Raw genomic sequence first — 18,692 nt, forward strand, 5'->3', positions numbered from 1 at the left:
CTGCCTGGTGGAGATAAATCCACTTCAGACCACAAGGAGGCGATAGGATGGTTGGAGCCATTGCTGAACAGGGACATTTAGTGTCATATAACGTTTATTTGTTTTTGGTGTTTTTATTTTGTTTTGTTTGGCTTTATCAATATGGCATCTGAAGTTGAAAACAGGTGAACATTCTTGTTTTGAAAGTAAATGCTCTCACTCTGCTCGTGCACCTCATCAGCTCGCCCATGGCCCTTGACTGGAGGATGTTCGAGAAATGGACCCTGCTGCACGTCTGAGTCACATGACATGATGCACGTTGTAGGATCTTGTGTATTAATACGTGCGGCCGTTCATGTAGTGATGGCAGAGGAATGTGAGGCGTGTAAGAACATGGCGTGATCAGGCGAAGCGGGTCCCTCAACTGCAAGTAAAGTATAAGCTTATTTTCATTTTGAAATCGTAAGAATGGATATGCTGGATGGTGGTTTTGCCAGTGCGTGCACGCTTTCGTGTTCCTTCGCCTCCACAATGATTAACTGAAAGCCCATTCTGGCATCAAGATGTGAGGTTAGAAATTGTTCCCCGGCACTTCAGAGAGGGGGGTGCGTTCGTGCGGCACGGCTGTTTTATGGCTTCCTTTGTTATCGAGAGAGTGCACTCCAGCGTCATGAGCTCAGCACTGACTTTTATTTTCCATGGTGTCATCATGTGTCCATTAACGCTCTGGGGAGCGGCTCTAATGACCATTATTGACAATGTATTGTGGACCTTCAGCTGCGCTGCTCCTTGCAGACCGTGGACCAGCTAGGCCGGCTCACTGAAACTACAGATTGGCTTCTGAAAGTGAAAACTGAAGTGGCAATTCCTCCTCAGATGTCTGTTTAAGAATGTACATTTGAAACTTGAGACTTTTGGCAATAGGCTGACTCGGTGCTTGGTAACTGCCAACAATCCCTTCATGAGTGATTTAAGGGCACATGCCTCGGATTGAGGTTGGGCGTCTGTTGTATTTTTACAGAGGGAGTGTGAGGGTGCAATTGTCGTTTTTCCTCAGCAAGTGAGTGCCGTGGAGGCGTCATTTTGGATGTTGTGCGCTTGACTGATGTCCATATGCAATGCCATCTCATCCTCCACCCCATCCCATGCTCGGATTTTTAAAAGTCACAGGACCGTCACTGTATGAGATTCTACATAATCCGTATGATTAATGCAAGTAACATTTATTGGAGGTGTCTTTTACTAGTTAGGCTGTGTCTGGCGACCAATAACTATTCATTTACCCGTGTTTCTGCCTTGCCCTGAAAATGTTCTGTCTAACCACAGAATACATTTTAAAATTTTCATTAGTGATGTTCATAATTGGAGTTGAATTTATATTTCGATTTGCATGGATCCTATTGGTATTGGGGCAGTGTGTAGGATCATCTGGTTCATGAGTGGTTTGGCGCATGTCATGGTGAAGCTACACGGGGCCATGCAAATGATGGGGACACATCTTTTGTTAACCCTATTCCACTGATCTATTGTAATGTGTGTTGGCGGGAGTGTGTCACGTTGCATGTTTGTTCGTTTTTATAACCTGGACATTTGGCTTTATTTGAACTGCTCACTGATATGCTGCCAGTACGAGTGTTTCTAGGGCATGCTGACTGGGGGCGGACTAATGGAATTTTGGCCTGGCATAGTCTATTTGTGGTCTTGGTTTCATTAGTCCTGTCCTTGATTGGAATTGGTGTTCTATGGAGGGTCTCTGAATTTATTATTATTTTTTTTGGGGGAGGGGGGGACAGGCTGTCCTGTATTACTGTGGCTCCGGGTCTTCTGGGCATCTCCTTGATGGCCTATCTGTTTTTATAGGTTGAGTATGCCTCCACACATTGGGCAACAGGCCTGTAACATGTGGGTAAATTGCTGAATTTATATATGACAGTGGGGGGCTTGGAATGTTTCTGTTGTAAGGGTTTGAGCTTGTGCCCTGGGTGTGTTTTTGATTCTTGCATGTGAATGCTATTTGCACGTATATTTTGGTTTTTGGAGCTCATGAATGTGCCATTTGCATGCTTGCGTGCGTCCTTGTCGATTTATTAGTGTTGGTGGGTCCTTGATGATCTGTTGTTCTCCCTTAGGGCCAGCAGATCGACTTTCTAGTGTGTGGGTGGTGGAGCATTGTTTGTTTGTTGCGTTTTTGCGTGTGCAGGTTAGATGCCCATTCCAGACCAGTGGTGATTTCTTAATGATCCGGGTTCGGGTCCCCCTGGGGTGATATAGGACTCCTTTATCCTCCGATTTGTGGTATTAGGGGGAGGGAGGGCTGATGGGTGCTGTGGTGGCGTTGTACTTCTGATGTGCTGAATAGACTGTACATTTGGGTTTGAATAAATAGTATGGGGTTGATGGCCCACTATATGGAGGTGTATGGGCGGAGTGAGCTGAGGTTTCAATAGTGTAATTTGTGGTGTTCTGTTGCAATGTGAGTGTGCTGGGTGGGAAGTGATGGGGTTTGTGTTTGAAGGGTGTAGCTTGGGTTCATATTTGATGGGGAGGGGGGTCGGGATTTAGGGAATTTAGTATGTGTTTTGTATACTACTGCTTGGGTTTGTGGTTGCTACTAGCAGACTGCATCTGTTTCAGCGGGGGTGGGTTGGGTGCTCTGGGAGGGGGCGAGGGGTGTATTTTGCCTTGTTCTCTTCAGTTTTTTATGGTAGCTTGGGTTGTCAGGTGGGGGAATCTTACAGTGAACATGGTGGGTGAGGAGTTGAGGTTGGTGACTTGGAACGTTAATGGATTGAATAATGTCAAGAAAAGAATTAAAATCTTGCGCTTCTTTGATGATCTCAAGGGTGATGTGTGTCTCCTGCAGGAGACTCATTTGGTAAAGGATGAAATTGAGAAATTGAAGAAAGGATGGGTGGGGCAGGTCTATGGTGCATCATTTAATACCAAATCGAGGGGTGTGGTAGTTTTGTTCAGGGAAAACATCCCGGTCAGGGTTCTGAAGGAAATGTCTGATAAAGAGGGGAGAATAATTGCTCTGCTGCTTGATGTGCAGGGGCTTGAGGTATCCTTGTGTAATATCTATGCGCCCTCGGTGGATGACGGTTCCTTCTTCAGAAAGGTGGCGCAAATATTGCAAGATTTGGGATCTAGGAATGTTGTGTTAGGTGGAGATTTTAATATTGTTTTGGATGAATCAGCGGATAGGAGTGGAAGCCATTCTAGGTGTGGTGCGGACCGACAACATTTGGCCTTGGCGGATTTGCTGTTGGAACATAATTTGCAAGACTGTTGGAGACTGGAACATCCCTTGAATAGGGAGTACAGTTTTTACTCGGGTGCCCTTTCAGTGTATTCGAGAATAGATATGTTTTTGACAGCTGGTCGGATGACGGAGTGTTGTGAAACATGTGAAATTGTTAACATACTTTTAACGGATCATGCGCATGTGGTTTTGCAATTACGGCTGTGATATGCGCTGCATGTTCATACATTTTGGAGGATGAATGTCTCATTGCTGCAGAAGGATGATGTGTTGGAGGCATTGAGGAAGAAAGTGGATTGTTTTGTGGAGTGTAATCATGATGGAGTGATGCGTCCCAGTGTTGTCTGGGAGGCTATGAAATGTACGATACGGGGCCATCTAATTGGTGTGTCAAGTGGGGTACGGAAAAAGAGCGTTGGAAGGGAGGCATTGTTGGGGACTAAACTTACCGAATTGTCGAGGAGGGTGATGGTAGATCCAGTTTGTGGGGAGCCAGTGGGTGAACTTAAAAGGGTGAGGAGAGAATTGAATTCACTCATTGATGAACGTAATGATCGGAGTAGCTTCTATTTAAAATGTGCCTATTATGAGAAGGGTGAAAAATGCGACAGGTGGTTGGTTTATAGGCTGAGGAAGTGGGAGGCTGAGCGGTCTATTCCTTCGGTTCGGACTCATGACGGCAGTAATCGTCCGGGTGAGATTAACAACATTTTCAGAGACTTTTATGAGGAACTTTATAAGAATGAATCGGGGATATCAGGTGAGGGTGCAGATAGGCCTGTCTAGGATTAATGTGAATGATTCGATGTTGTTGGAGGAGGATTTTTCATTGATGAGGTTAGGATGGCGATTGGTAAGTTGAATGCTGGGAAGGCCTCAGGACCAGATGGGTTCCCGGTGGAGTTTTATAAGATTCTGCCCGATTCGGCTCTCTGATTGTTGCTGGATATGTATGTGGAGATGTTGACCACCGGATTACTTCCTGAGACTACTCGTCATGCTTTGATATCGGTCTTCTTGAAAGGAGGGAGGGATGAAACTCTGCCTTCCAGTTATAGGCCCATTAGTCTTGTAAATGTAGACAATAAGATTCTGGCGAAAATGTTGGCTTGCAGGTTGGAGCGTCTGCTTCCGTCCGTGATACATGTGGATCAATCTGGTTTTGTGAAGGGTAGGAAGACCTGCAGTAACATCAGGAAGATTTTGAATACTGTATCAAAAGCAAGTGGTCAGGAGGGGAATAGTGCTGTTTTATCTTTGGATGCAGAGAAAGCGTTCGATAGGGTGAATTGGGACTTCCTCTACAAGGTGTTGGATAAGATGGGTTTTGGTATGAGGTTTATTTCCTGGATCAGGCTGTTATATAGTGAGCCGACTGCGGAGGTTGTCACCAATGGTATGAGGTCGGGGGGAGGATTAGAATGGGGAGAGGTACGAGGCAGGGGTGGCCTCTGTTGCCTCTTCTGTTTGTGTTGGCTTTGGAACCACTGGCCGAATTTATCAGGAATGCTGAAGATGTGGTAGGTCACTCGTGCTGGGGGATAACGCAGAAGATTTGGCTTCTTGCGGATGACATGCTCTTAGTCCTTAGTGACCTTAAGAAATCTATACCGGCATTAATGGATGTTATGGCGGAGTTCCATCTTTGTTCTGGATACAAACTTAATTGGATGAAATCGGAGATTATGCCTTTGACACATTCTGTTGATAGGAGGTTTGTGGTGGATTTGGGCTTCAGGTGGTGTCCGGATAAATTGCTGTACTTGGGGGTTTGGCTTACTCCGGAGATGGTGACATGGTTAAGAAAAATGCGCGGGTCATGTGTAGTGGTTTGCGGACGGATCTTGAGAGATGGAGTCTTATGAATCTTTCTTTGTGGGGAAAGGTGAATGCCCCGAGGATTAATTATGTATTGAGCATGGTCCCTTTGATGTTCCCTAAGACGTTTTGGAGAGATTTGGACAGGTTATTGCAGGAGTTCTTGTGGGATAGGAAGCCCCCGAGGTTGAAATTGTGGAAGTTACAACTGCCATTGCATAGGGGTGGTCTTGGGGTGCCAAATTTCAGGGCATATCACCTGGCTTTCTTTTCCGAATTTTTGGTTATTTTTGTGGAGGATTTGCAGGATGTTTGGGTAGAGCCAGAAACCAGTTTCAATGGGTCTCTTACTTCAAGAGCTGTGTTGACTTCGGTCTCTAGAAAGAGTTGTGGACATGATTTGTTGATGGATAGCATGAGGAGCGCCTGGAAGGGTTTGTGTCGTTATTTGGGTGTGGATGCTTTGAGGGAGCCCGGTGCCTCGGTGTGGCTAAATCCTGCTATCAAAATAGATGGCAAGGTGATCTTTTGGGCAGATTGGTTTCTTGGTGGGGTGAGGTGGGTTGTTGATCTGTTTACAAATGGTTGTTGGATGAACGCAAGGGAATTGCAGCAACAATATGATATTGAAAACTTTAGAGCTTCTGACTTTGTAAAGCTTAAACGTGCGATTGGCGTTGTGGATTTGGAGAAGAAACTTGCATTGGATCTGTTTGCAAAGAATTTGGTGGGATCGGGTGGGGGACTGGCCAGTCGCCTATATAAAGTGTTTGTGTCGTGTTTTCTAAGGAATGATTCTTTAAGAGACGAGTGGGGCAGGAGAATCAGGTTGGATGTCACGGAGGGCTTGTGGCAAAACATGTGTATGAATGTGAAGTTGTGCTCGCTGGGACTCACGGAAAGATCGAGACGGATTAAAATTCTTAATCGAATTTATTGGACGCCTGAAAGAATGTATAAAAGAGGGATGTTGCAGAGTGCAGAATGTTGGAGATGTTCATGTGAAATCGGTACGCTGGAACATCTAGTATGGGATTGAAGACTGGTGAGGCTGTTTTGGGGTGAGATTGGACGTATATGTGATGAAGTGATTGTTGGTCTTCCGGTCTTGGATTTTAGTGTGATCATATTGGGGAGGATCTCACTCGGAGTGAGAAGAAGTGGTTGTTCAGAGGGGCGATGACTGGTAAAAGAATTATCTTGAGGAACTGGAAGAATGCTTTGACATTGAATATTGAGACATGGTTGTCTGAGATGAATGAATTGGAAAATATGGAGAGAGTGATGTATAGGAGACTTGGTAAATTGGCTTTGTTTGAGAAAATATGGGGTAGATTTTTGCAGCTATTTTACCTTGGCATTGTAGTTGTTGGGTGCGGGGGTAATTGAGAGATGTATTTGATTTGTTGAAGGTTTACGGTGTTGTATATCTCACTCTGTACATAGAACTGTGTAAAATGCTGTGCTTTTCTTGTGTAATTTGCCATGTTTTATTTCTTATGCACTGATTGTCTTGGGTTTTGAAACAGATGTTGTGTAAATAAAGTTTCAAAAAAAAAAAAAGAGAAGATAATCTACAGAAGATGCCAATGAAATTAGAGCCATTTTGAGAAGCAGGAGGAAGAAAACAGAAGCAAGCTAAGTTACTTTACTGAACTTTCAAGAACTGTCTATAGTAGTTAAAATGTTCTGAACTTAAAAGTGAAACAATTCTTGATGAAAAGACTTAAAAAATGCAAGATATGATATGATATGATATGATATATGATAAGGCATTTGTAACGCGTCTATACACAAGTGTTTCAAGGCGCGACGAGGCAGGGGGGGGAACAAGGGGAGACAGACAACAATCTTACTAGGCCAGGTGTCATTCAGATCGCGCAAGTGCAAGGGTAGAGGGGAAGGGAAAAGTGCATGGGGGAAAGGGAGAGGGGAAAGTGCAGTACAGGGTTATAAGCATACAGCATACAGGATAAATAAGGGCCAGCTGGTGGCAAGTGCGAGGTAAGTGCAGACAAGTGCTGGGAAGGGGGGCTGTATGGATACAGACACAGTCCCGTAGTGCAGGGGTTGCCGTGGAGGCAGTGCAGGGGAGAGTGGCTGGGCCGAGAACGGTGAATGGCCCAGTTGCAGATTCAGTGCAGTTTCAGTAGTATTAGCAGGGGAGAGGGGGAGAGAAAGCGGAGGCAAAGAGGAAGGTTTTGAGGTGCTTCCGGAACCGGAGGTGGTTCTCCTCAAGTTTCAGGGAGGTAGGAAGGCTGTTCCAGAGGGAGGCCCCTGCAGTGGAAAGAGATCTGCCCCCAACTCGTTGTTTGGAGAAGCGGCTGACCCTGAGGGAGTTGGAGGCGGATTTGTAATTGAAATTGTAATTGAAAATTTTATGTGAGCAACTTTGAAATCTGCAATTGTGCGCGCGTAAATATGGAATGTTCTTGGTAATGCTGAGTGCGTGTGTAATGATTTAACATATGCGGGTGTTAACGTATTAATAGTAGCGCGGGTAAAGTATTTATAGTTATGTTTCAGCGATCGATCGAGTAATGTACTTTTGCATCAAACACTAACCCAGTATTAGTTTTATTAAATCAGTTTGTTGATGTTTCCTTCGTCTCGCGTATCCGCGTATTTCTCGTTCGGGCTTCATTCGAGGAAAGGCCTTCGCACGTGGTCTATGTGCGGCACGAGAGTCTTTAAAGTCCGTCAAAAGAAATTGGAATCGGAATAAAACGAATTCAGTGCCGGCGGCTGGCGGAAAGTTAATTATTATTATATGAAGCACGGAAGAAATCCAGTTTACAGATTAATAGTTCTGAGTAGTCAAGAAAAGGAAAGAAGTTAAAATTGAAGTTACTTCTAATTTATATTTAAGCAGTTAACTTAGCAATGAATTAGAAAACAAAGTAAACAAAGTTAAATTGCAGTATAATTGTGAGTAGTAGTGAAAGAACAGATATAAAAGACAATATCAAGAAATTTTGCAAGAGAAGCAGAATGAACAGACAATTGAAGACATAACTGAATTTCACCACTAATAAGAAAGAGTGAGGCAGTGAGGGAGAAATCTTCAACTCAAGTCTGAGCAGTTTATTAAGAAGATTTACAGAAAAGATTCCTGATAATAGAGTTTAACAAAGGAGCTACTGTAATTCAACTGCAACACATTAAAGAAGCCTATCAGCAAGCATGCATAGGCAGCAGGTATTAAGGAGCAGGGTGGCATATTATAAAGTAATTATTGGAGTAAGGTTGAACAGATAGTAACAAACAAATTGTTGTCTTTTAAATTTCACAGACACCGAGGCATCTAATCCAATACCAGAGGGCGTCAGTGAGAGCCATTGAAGATCTGCATTTTTTTTATTTTCTCCATTCCCCTTTTCCCCTTGGGTCTGCCAGCTTGGTAGTTATTTCTCCTAAAAGACTGTTAGGCAGGCAGACTTGGGGGGGGGGGGGGGGTCTGGTGGGCCAGCATCCCTCCTGCAGGAAGATTCAAGACTGGAACTGACAGTGTTGGACACAGACCTTTAAGTTGAACTGTTTCACTCAGACTTTCCTTAGTTTTGTTCAGGTAGGGAAATCCCACCTTAGTACAGGGCAAGTTAGGCCTTCTACCATCCTGACATTTTATTCAATAAAGTATTTTATTTCCAACTTTGTCAGCTGTCTGTGTCTTGCTTCATGATGCCTTGATAGTAACCAAGCAGAACATTGCATAATATGGCCCTTTATAACAGCAGAGGTTAACTATAAAGATTAGATTACGTACTAAGATTAATTATTTTAAGTGCCTTGTGGGGATGGGCCATGTATTGCCTATCTTCAAGTTAGGTTGCTTTGATGAGTGAGGAGGCTCAAATGAGCATGCCAGTGAGTGAAAGATTTGATCATTTTAATCATTTAGAGAGTACATATTCACATTCACTGATGTACAGAAGACATATTGGGCGTTATTATGACTCTGCCAATCCGGAATTTCAGGACCGGAAGAGTACAAGTTTGCCAGTGGGGTAAATCAGACGCCTCACTGGCAAAAAACAGCTGGTATTACCAGCACTGGTATTACCAGTGCCGATAATACCAGCAATCCCCCCCCTTGGAGTCCTATGGGACAGCATAGAACACGTTACTTACCCAGGGTAAAGTTCTTTCAACTAGATGTTCCTTCCACGTATTCCTTATCTTTGATATTTCCATATCCAGCTTGCTGCCTCTGAACATTTTTTCAGCAGAGAGCACTGTGCATTGAGGTCTGGTCGAGTCGATGTCCCTCAGAGGACTCTGTCGCAACCTCACCACAGGTATAAGTAGCACACGCAGCGCCCGTTGGTCTCGGTTTCATTTGCACGAGAGGTCTTATGCCTTGTGTCTGACGGTTACTCCCCCTGAGAGACCGTAGACTGCAACTGCAAGAGAGGTTTTACTGCTGGGAAGGTTGGGGGGGGGCAATAAGGAATACGTGGGAGGAACATCCAGTCGGAAGAACATTACCATGGGTAAGTAACTTGTTCTTCAAATGGATTGTGTCCTCCCACGTATTCTCTATATTTGATACACTACCAAAGCAGTTTACTTAATTTGGAGGATGGAGTAAAATTTAACGTGGTCATGTATGCACACAGTGCAATACTGCTTTCCGAAAAGCAGAACCATGACTCATGGAGGAATCCAGACTAGTATTTTTTGTAAAGGTGTGCACAGAAGACCATGTGGCACCTTCACATATGTCTTTTATCGGAACTCCCCTTTGCAAGGTAGACGAAGTTGCAACACTCCTTGTTGAATGAGCCCTCAGATGTTCTGAAGGGTCTTTACCCGCCAGCCTGTAGCATTCCAATATAGTTAAAATGATCCTCCTGGAGATAGTCTGCTTGGTGATGGCTAGACCCAATTTATGGCCTGTCTAGCCCACAAATAACTGGTCATCCTGTCGTAGTTTAGCCAATCTGGAACTGTAGAAGCTCAGTGCACATCTACGACCAAGCCTGTGAAGCCTCTCTTCATCTTTCCCTGGATAAGGAGGAGGATAAAAAATTTAGGTAATGTTAACTTCTGAGTAATGTGATACTCAGAAAAGAACTTGGGAACAAATGTAGGCTTGACCTTTAGAACCACTCTGTCCTTATAAAATACAGTATGAGGAGGCTTGCAGGATAAAGCCTGTAGCTCAATCACCCTTCGGGCTGATGTAACTGCCACTAAGAATACGGTTTTCAAGGTAAGAAGTTTTAATGGACAAGAATGTAGAGGCTCGAAAGGAGCACCCATCAAAAAGTTCAAAACCAAATTGAGATCCCACAGTGTGACTTGAAAGGGTGTTGGAGGGTAAATATTAGTTAAACCTTTTAAGAATTGAATTACAGGAGGAATCTTAAAGTAGGATACTTCCTCTGAAGTGCGCTTAAAAATAGAAAGCGCTGCTAGGTATCCCTTGATGGTACCAATCTGGAGCCGCAGATTTGCGTGGTGTAATAGAAAAGATAACACCATTGGTGTATTGCATGAAAAAGTATCAACATTCTTATCTGCAGAACTTATTCCAGCAGCAGCGGTATAAAGATTTGGTTGCTGGCCTTCTGGCCGAAAGCAATACCTCCATTACCTTGTCCGGGAGGTCCCAATCTTTGTATCTCAGAAACCATGCATGAAGGCCGAGAGAGTCCTGATATCCGGATGGAGACCCAGACCCTCCTCTCGCAACAAAGATCCTCTCTTTGTGGAAGACAAATCTGAGGGCAGATGGACATATCCACAAGGTCCAGGTACCACGTCCACCTGTCCCAGTCCAGGGCAATTAGGATCATGGATTTCCTGAACTTCCTCAACCTCCTGATGACATGAAGAATGACGGGGAATGGAGGAAATGCGTACAGAAGTGGAAATTCCCAATCCACCATGAATGCGTCTCCTAGAGCTCCTCTCTGGGGAAATTCCCTTGAGCAGTACAGTTGGCACTGGCCACGAACAGATCCACTTGAGGGGTTCCCCAAAGGGTGAATATCTCCTGAAGGGCTTCCTGGGCTAGTTCCCACTCGTGGGAGACTGTGCTCTGCCTGCTCAGAGCATCCGCCAACATATTCTTCTCTCCGGCTAGATGAACTGCTGACAGAGAGATTCCTTCTTGTATTGCCCAGAACCAGAGCTGCATTGCCTCTCTGCACAGTGGTAGTGACCCTAGACCACATCTCTTGTTGAGGTAGTACATGGCCACTGTTTTGTCAGTCATTGTCAGGACATTTTTTCCCCATACAGAAAGGAGCAGGAAGGCCTTCAGCACTAGTCTGATTGCCCTCAGCTCTAAAAGGTTGATATGCAGTTTGGACTCCGATGGAGATCAACGACCACTGATGGTCAAGTCGTTGGCATGGGCTCCCCAGCCCGTGAGTGAGGCGTCCGTCACTGCGGTTATCTCCGGCCATGGTTGCCAAAACGGTTCTCCTTTCAAGATATTCTCCCGACAAGCCCAGCACTGAAGATCCACTGCAACTCTGTTTGGGATTTGTTTGAGATCTTGACATCCTCTCTGAGAACTGTGACCGTTGGTTACTGAGAGCACACTGGAGAGATCTCATTCTCAGACGAGCCTCTGGCATCAGAAAAATGCAGGATGACATGAGGCCGAGCAACCTCAGAAAATCAAAGGCCGGTAGATGGTGGGCATTCTGGAATTTGGTCACCATCTGCAGAATGTTTTGAGCCCTCACCTCTGGTAGCGAGGCTTTTCCAAGGGATGCATCCAGGACTGCTCTGATAAATTGAAGTCTTTGTGATGGTATCATTTGGGACTTCTTAAAGTTGAGGGAGAAGCCCAGCCTGTGAAGAGAGTGACAGGTAAAGTAGAGATGTTCCAGGGCTTGTTCTGGGGAACTGGCCGTGATCAACCAGTCATCCAGGTAGGGGTAGACATGAATCCCAGCTCTCCTGAGACTCGCTGCCACTACCGCCATTAGCTTTGTGAAAACCCTTGGGGCAGAGGTCAGCCCAAATGGCAGAACTCGAAAACTGATAATGAGAACCACCAACGGCGAACCTCAGGTACTGTCTGTGCTTGTGATGGATCCGAAAGTAAGCATCCTGAAGGTCCAATGATATCATCCAATCCTGAAGCTGGAGGGCCTGAAGGATTTGAGAAAGATGGGTCTCAATCCACCTTCCTCCTTTGGAATTATAAAATATGGGGAGTACCAACCCTTGTTCCTCTCCACTACAGGTACTGGTTCTATAGCACCTTTCTCTAGCAGGGTTAAAATCTCCTGCATAAGAAGCGGGTCTGGAACTTTCAAAAGAGTTTTTCCCTGGTGGATGACTCAGTGACTCAGGTTTTTGCAGGAAGGTTAGGCAACCGTTTCCAGTGCCCAAGCATCTGTACTAATAGCCTGCCATTCTGTCAGATGCTGTGATAACCTGCCTCCTACTAGTCTTGTGAATGAAGACCTCAGAGAGGTTTGGGAGCGGCTGACGCAGTGGCTGAAGGTAAGGCAGCCGCTGCTGATGCGGTCTTAGTACCTCTACCCCGTCCACCACAGGGGAATTTTCTATGTCCTCTTTGAGCTGGATGTCCTCTGCCCCTTCCGAATGCGGAATAATAGTGAAAGGACCGACCCCTACAGGGCGTACCCGTGGGGCGGTTTGGAGATTGCCTTTTGCAGCTCAATGAATTTGGCAGCTGCCTTGGAAGTTTGCAGCTTCTCCAAACTCTCATTATCTTTATTAAGATATTTCTTTATTTAAGAAATATCGAAGAATTTACTGACTAGAACTAAGGCGTTACGTTACCGAAGCTGTGAAGCAGGGAAAAACAAAACTGAAGCCAACAGGTGCTGAACGTGCTACCTGTACCTGTGGTGACGTCGAGACGGAGGCCTCCGACGGACATCGACTCGACGCACAACGCCCTCTGCTGAAATCTTCTCTGAGGCATCAAGCTGAATATGGAAATAACAGAGATAAGGAATACTTGGGAGGACACAATCCATTCAAATGGGGATTTACTGGTACTCCGGCCATCTGCAATATGCCAGTAATTCCGGTATATCAGGCGGCAGGAACGGTAATACTATTTGCCGGTATCCCACCTGAATTTACGGGCGGGATACCTGCAAACTCATAATGAGGCACATTGACCCTTAAAATAAATAAATAAATAAAATACCTGCGAGATAGATCAAACAATTTAAAATGAGCCAAGTCTGTTGCAACAGCAAGGAAACTCTGGCAGACATCCAGCAGGCATGGATTTCCCTCTGCCTCTGAGAACACCAGCAGCTGTTTCACAGTACCCTACAAAAAAAAAACACACAATGGTAAGCCATGCATCCAAGTCCTTGTACCATAGCTAACATTTTATATAAACATATATTGTCATTTGGGACATTTGGGAATAAATTATCAAACAAAGAAGACATTGGTTGCGTACAGAGCAGAGACAGAAGTTCAACGTGAAACAAACATGCTTCCAAACCCTCCTGGTGAAAACTCTGAATCGCTCCTGGAAGAAATTGAGAAATGTTTACAGAATGTCTGTGAAGAGCCGCCACTGCACATAACTTCCAGACACGTACATCCCTTTCAAAACTCGCAGATACAGCCATACTAACAGTGGAATAAGCATGGATACCCAGTTGCTTATGCCCCCTCTAAAAATTATATCAATGGGAAATGGAATACATCCCTAAAAACTGTCATCCCTGATGCATTTCCACTGTGTGCAATAAGGTGGATACATGCTCCTCTCCTTAATTGTCTCAATATAGAAGTTAGACAAGCTTGTCTGACATCAAGGCTATGGAGATTGTCCTCTGAAAGAAGCAAAAGCAAGAGCTCACACATTACCTGAAGTAAGTTAAAGGTGGAGGACATGGTCCCCTTTATCCTTGCAAAAAACAAAATGTGTAACTTATGATGACGCATGTCCCGATATATACTTTGCGTCCTCTGCAAATCTGTTATCTCTTAGAAATAACCACCCGGCCAGTTTGGATCGTCACAATTATTTTGGCACTCTCACAGACCAGAACAAATGCTAAACAATACCTCCCAAAAATGAAAGCTTGCATAGGTATATATGGTGCCACCTGCCCATGCCCCATAGCTGGACAATTTAGATTCATGGGATGCTCACATTACAGCACAAAGGAAGGAGAACTTTTCTAAGATGCCATAAAGATGCTGCAAAGTCAGAGGTGCATGTCCAGTTCCGCCCTTAGCAGCCTCCCTTTCTTGCACATCGACTAGCTTCCTTTTTTAAGTCCAGATCCAGCAGTGCTTCTACTTACCTAAATTGTATCATGACAAAAATGAGGGTAGGAAGGCCTGTCATCTGGAAGAGCATATGCTTGCAATGCAACAATCAATACGGTACAATTTCTTGTAAATGAAGCGAAGTGATGACATGGACTTCACCACATCAACATGGGTTTGGTCTCCCCAGTTCAGCAATTGCAAGTTTTCGCAAGCTTAACATTTGTAAAGCCTGTCCTTTGCTCACTTTTAATGCCATCAAACTGCTTGTTTACAGTTTTATTCTTCCTTGTTGGATTATTGCTTCTCGGGTTACCTGCTTCTCATCTCGCCCAACTTTATTCTAGTCTCAATTCTTTCCTACGTCTCATCTGTCCTTTTTCTCCCTGTGAGTCTATTACTGATGCCATTCAGCCTTAACATTGGTTATCTTTTGACTCTCGTCTTAGAATTCCATTTCCTCTGTCTTGTGTTTAAATCTTTAGATGCCATGGCTTCTCCTTATTGTTCCACCTGGAATTCTTGGTATCAGCATATTCAGCATTTACGTTCACAATATCAGTTCTTGTTGTCTAGTCCTCGCCCTTGTTGTGCTCAGTCACGTTTTTGCTCTTTTTCTCAACTGACACCAAAACTGTGGGATTCTCTTCCTGTTTCTATTCGGTTTATCTCTTCTTTTCATACTCATTTCAAATCCCACTTTTGTTCTTCGACATAAAGGTCATTAATGTGTAACATGTTTCCTTCTTTTTTTTTAAACCACATTATATTTTTGTGCAGCGCTAAGTCATTAGGCACTATATAAATTCAGATAAAATACAATACAAATGCAATAAAATCAGACCCCAGTCATAGACCAATCTCAATTGGATAAACAAACTAGAAAAAACGACATGTCCCATTCATTTTGAACAAAACCAAAACCTGGACAGGATCCAGGGAGTTCAACTTTAGACCCGGGAGGGGATGACCATAGAGAAGTCCCAGGCAGGTTACCATGCCAGAAAGAAGGCAGGAAAACATGTCCCTGGGCCAGATGGGTCAAACCACGGCAACAAACCAACAAGAAAGGGACTATATGTTCCATAAAGCCTTTTTCCCCAAAAGAGGAAATCCCAGACCGGATAAACAAAACATACAGATTTGGAACCAAGAAGTAATGGGGAAGATTGGGGTGATCCATGGTAGTATATTTCACCACCCAAAAGGGGCAATGTTGGGGAACACTAACCCCTCCCCAATTTGATATCCAGAGTGGCAGCAGGAAGCATAGTCCTAACCTGTACAGTTTATTGCCACCCAGAGAGAAAGAACGTGTTTCTCCCTCACTGTTGCCATCACAATTAACTCACCTGCAGCAACAGCCTACCTTAAAAGCATGGTAAAGGTTACCAGCACTGGACCAAACAAAGGAGAAACGTGTTTCCAAACTCCCACCCTAGAGGAGTAATGAATAACACTGTTTGCCACAGGAGGTCATCAAAACTAAATTTAGAGAAGGGGAACTCCACAACCTGAGCTGAGGAAACAAACCAGCAGCTCCTTCCTTGCCCGCAAATAAAAAGACCAAGGTGGCATCCATGATGGTGGCTTTCACATTTAAAGATGGCCTCCATGATCTGAGGGCTGTAAAGCATGCCTGGCATTAACCAGGCCCAAAGTGAGCATTTCACCTCTCTGGCCCATCAGCAGGAAGGTAGTCAGTCCAAGCACTATATAACAGTCTGCTCCCATGACAAGAGTAGAAGAGTGTTTTGTGGTATAGAGAAGGAAAGTTGAGGTGCTAAAGAGGAAGTAGATTGCTGGAGCACAGAGGAATGTTGCTTAGCTGCCAGTAAAACCTAGAGTTCAAGATCATTCTTAGACCCAGAGAGGAGAGAAAGGTTGCTGGAAAGATTGTAAGACTTGGAGTGAAGTGGCACATTTTTACTTCTGAAGAAGAGAGACCGATTATAAAAATTGGAGACCAGAAGACAGAAAGCCCGAGACCAGAGGACTGAATGCCAGAGGCCAGCAATGCAGAAAGGAAGGACACTGAAGTGGAGACCACGGAAGCGGAGTGCAGTCTGGGTAGTGGCGTGTAGCCAGTATCCTTGTTGCTGTGAGGAAGGTGTATATTGCAACACCTGGACTCTTATCGGCGTGTGCATCGCACAGAGCACTGAAGCAGAGTGCAGAGGAGGGCAGTCTAAGCAGTCCAGGTAAGGAAGAGAAGAAACATGTGTCCCTCTTAATGCACGTTTGAACCGGTAAGTCAGACTGGCTTCTATCCGACTTTTTTTCCATTGAACAGCGATCGTCTAGCGGACTATAAGAAAGATAAAAACATCAAAGCCTGCACATTGCATAGAAAAGCGGTCACAAACAAGTTGTCACTCCATTCGGCAACGTTGCAAGTGCCCATAAGGGAGAGCACTAATCGGAAAATCACTCCAAGTACAATATCGACAGCGGTCCCAATGGAGGAGCCTGTACTAGTAGAGACGCACAGTTTGCCAACATCCATACGGAGGAAAAAACCGAGGAAAATCTGTTCCTGAATGCGAAAATCAATCCCAAATTAAAACTACATGAGACTCCAATGACGACAGAACAGGCAGAGGCTAACAAAGGAGAAACGCCATGGGACAGGTTGGCAGACTCCAACCATTGTGCAATCCCTAACCCGCCAATTTGTCCATGGGGGGATGGCCAAAACCGGTCGAATGAGCTGGAGGGGCATGCTGAACTTCTAAATCGAACTCCCTCTTTATTTAGAAACTATGATACCAATGCTCTAGAAGCACCAGCATACCCATAAGAACATACACCTATGCAACAGTTCTCCCCACAACCTCTGAATACTCATGAGAACATGGAAGCTGGAGGGCACTCATCAATGATAGCCCTGAATTGTGTCCTTAACCCATTAGTAAAATTATATTAAAACATCAATAACGAGTTTAAGGACCAAAAAGTTATTTTTTATAAGAAATCAATTGCAAAGTGAACAACTTGGAGGGATTCAACTGTGGGGAACAACAACATTTTCACAAAGATGAATTCCTATTGCTACAATTGCCTGATAAACAACTGTCATATAACAACTCTCCAGCTCCTTCCAACCAGTTTAGGCTACTTAATACAATGGGAATTAAATCTCAGAAGGATCAGGAGGATAAATATATCCTGAGAACAAGTGAAATGCGCCCATTCAAAGTACATCCACAGAGGCGAATACAACAAAACATACTAAAAAGAAGCCAAGAAACATGAAGAATCTCCCGCTTTATAACAAAGGCTCTAGGAAATTCCTTAGGAAGCTTCCATATGGTAAGTAAATGAAAATGCTCCAGATGCGTATCAGTCAAAGGAAATTCAAATAAAGGGGAAATCTGATACTAATAAAAAAGGACCGCAGGCAGATGGATCTACGGCTGATGATAAAGAAGAATGAAGTGGAGAAGGGGAAGCCTATCACACTGGACAAAAGTTTACCAAATATTATATGATGTTACCAGCTAATAAGAAGGACAAACAGGATATCCTGAATTTAAGTTAATTGTCTATATACTCGGATAAACTAGAGAGCAAACACTTTCACATGGTTAATCCTGGGGTACAGGTTGCAGAATATGCAATAAAAGAACCATGTTTATGCACTCTGGAGGATAAAAGAAAAGTGCATCACAATTACAACGTGGTCACTGAGGCTAAAAGCTGGTTAGATAATTCCTCTCATATGAAAGAACGTTGTTAAAAACTGGGCTAACAGCATATGTGTGGAACAGCTTTTTGTCTAAGATCAAAACATAATTATTAAGCAGAAAAACCATCTTAAACCTCCTATTTGAAATTCTGAGATTAAGAACCATTACCTCAAAAGACATTGTGTAAATGGAATGTATTTCTGACTTTTGGAACGAAAGAGTAATTGTGCACTTCAATTCGAATTTGTTTGCTACTATAACTCTGAAAGAAGCACAGGCGCTCCTGTCACTAGGTTATGAAATGTATGCCCCGGGAGACAGGAATCCAATGGCTACAGGATTTCAAAAAGGGGCAATAAATAATCTGTGGTAAAAGCAAACTATAAGGCCCTAGCAGCAACATTTGATAGAAACAAACCTGACAGAAGGCTTGTACTCCTGACCCATGAAAACCGGCAATATAACAACACTGGGAAGGATCTTAAGTATTGTCTCTTGGCTAAGGACTTACACAGTGCAGGAAGAGATGAGCTGTCCCTGGACTGATCCACCCAGAATTCTATTCCATCTATTCTGTCTTGGAACATCTGGGGGCACAATCGCCTCTTAAATGCATCCCAAAAGCAGTACATTTGTCACAGTTTGACATGTGCCTGTTACAGGAGATGCTGCTAATGCACAAGCCATTTTCAGACGGGTACAGGGAT

General features: G+C 44.1%; 1 protein-coding gene across 2 annotated transcripts in view; it reads right to left on the reverse strand.

The window, feature by feature from the left end:
* The window catches only part of IFT140 (intraflagellar transport 140), a 2,226,364-nt gene that overhangs the window by 981,977 nt on the left and 1,225,695 nt on the right, over positions 1–18,692 (reverse strand). For both annotated transcript variants that reach the window (XM_069646971.1, XM_069646972.1), the window contains exon 13: positions 13,209–13,336. In XM_069646971.1, coding sequence (XP_069503072.1) covers positions 13,209–13,336 — 128 coding nt within the window. The remainder of the gene's footprint in view (positions 1–13,208; positions 13,337–18,692) is intronic.

Source organism: Ambystoma mexicanum, chromosome 2q, assembly GCF_040938575.1.
Source record: "Ambystoma mexicanum isolate Mex_15411 chromosome 2q, UKY_AmexF1_1, whole genome shotgun sequence".
NCBI lineage: Eukaryota > Metazoa > Chordata > Amphibia > Caudata > Ambystomatidae > Ambystoma > Ambystoma mexicanum.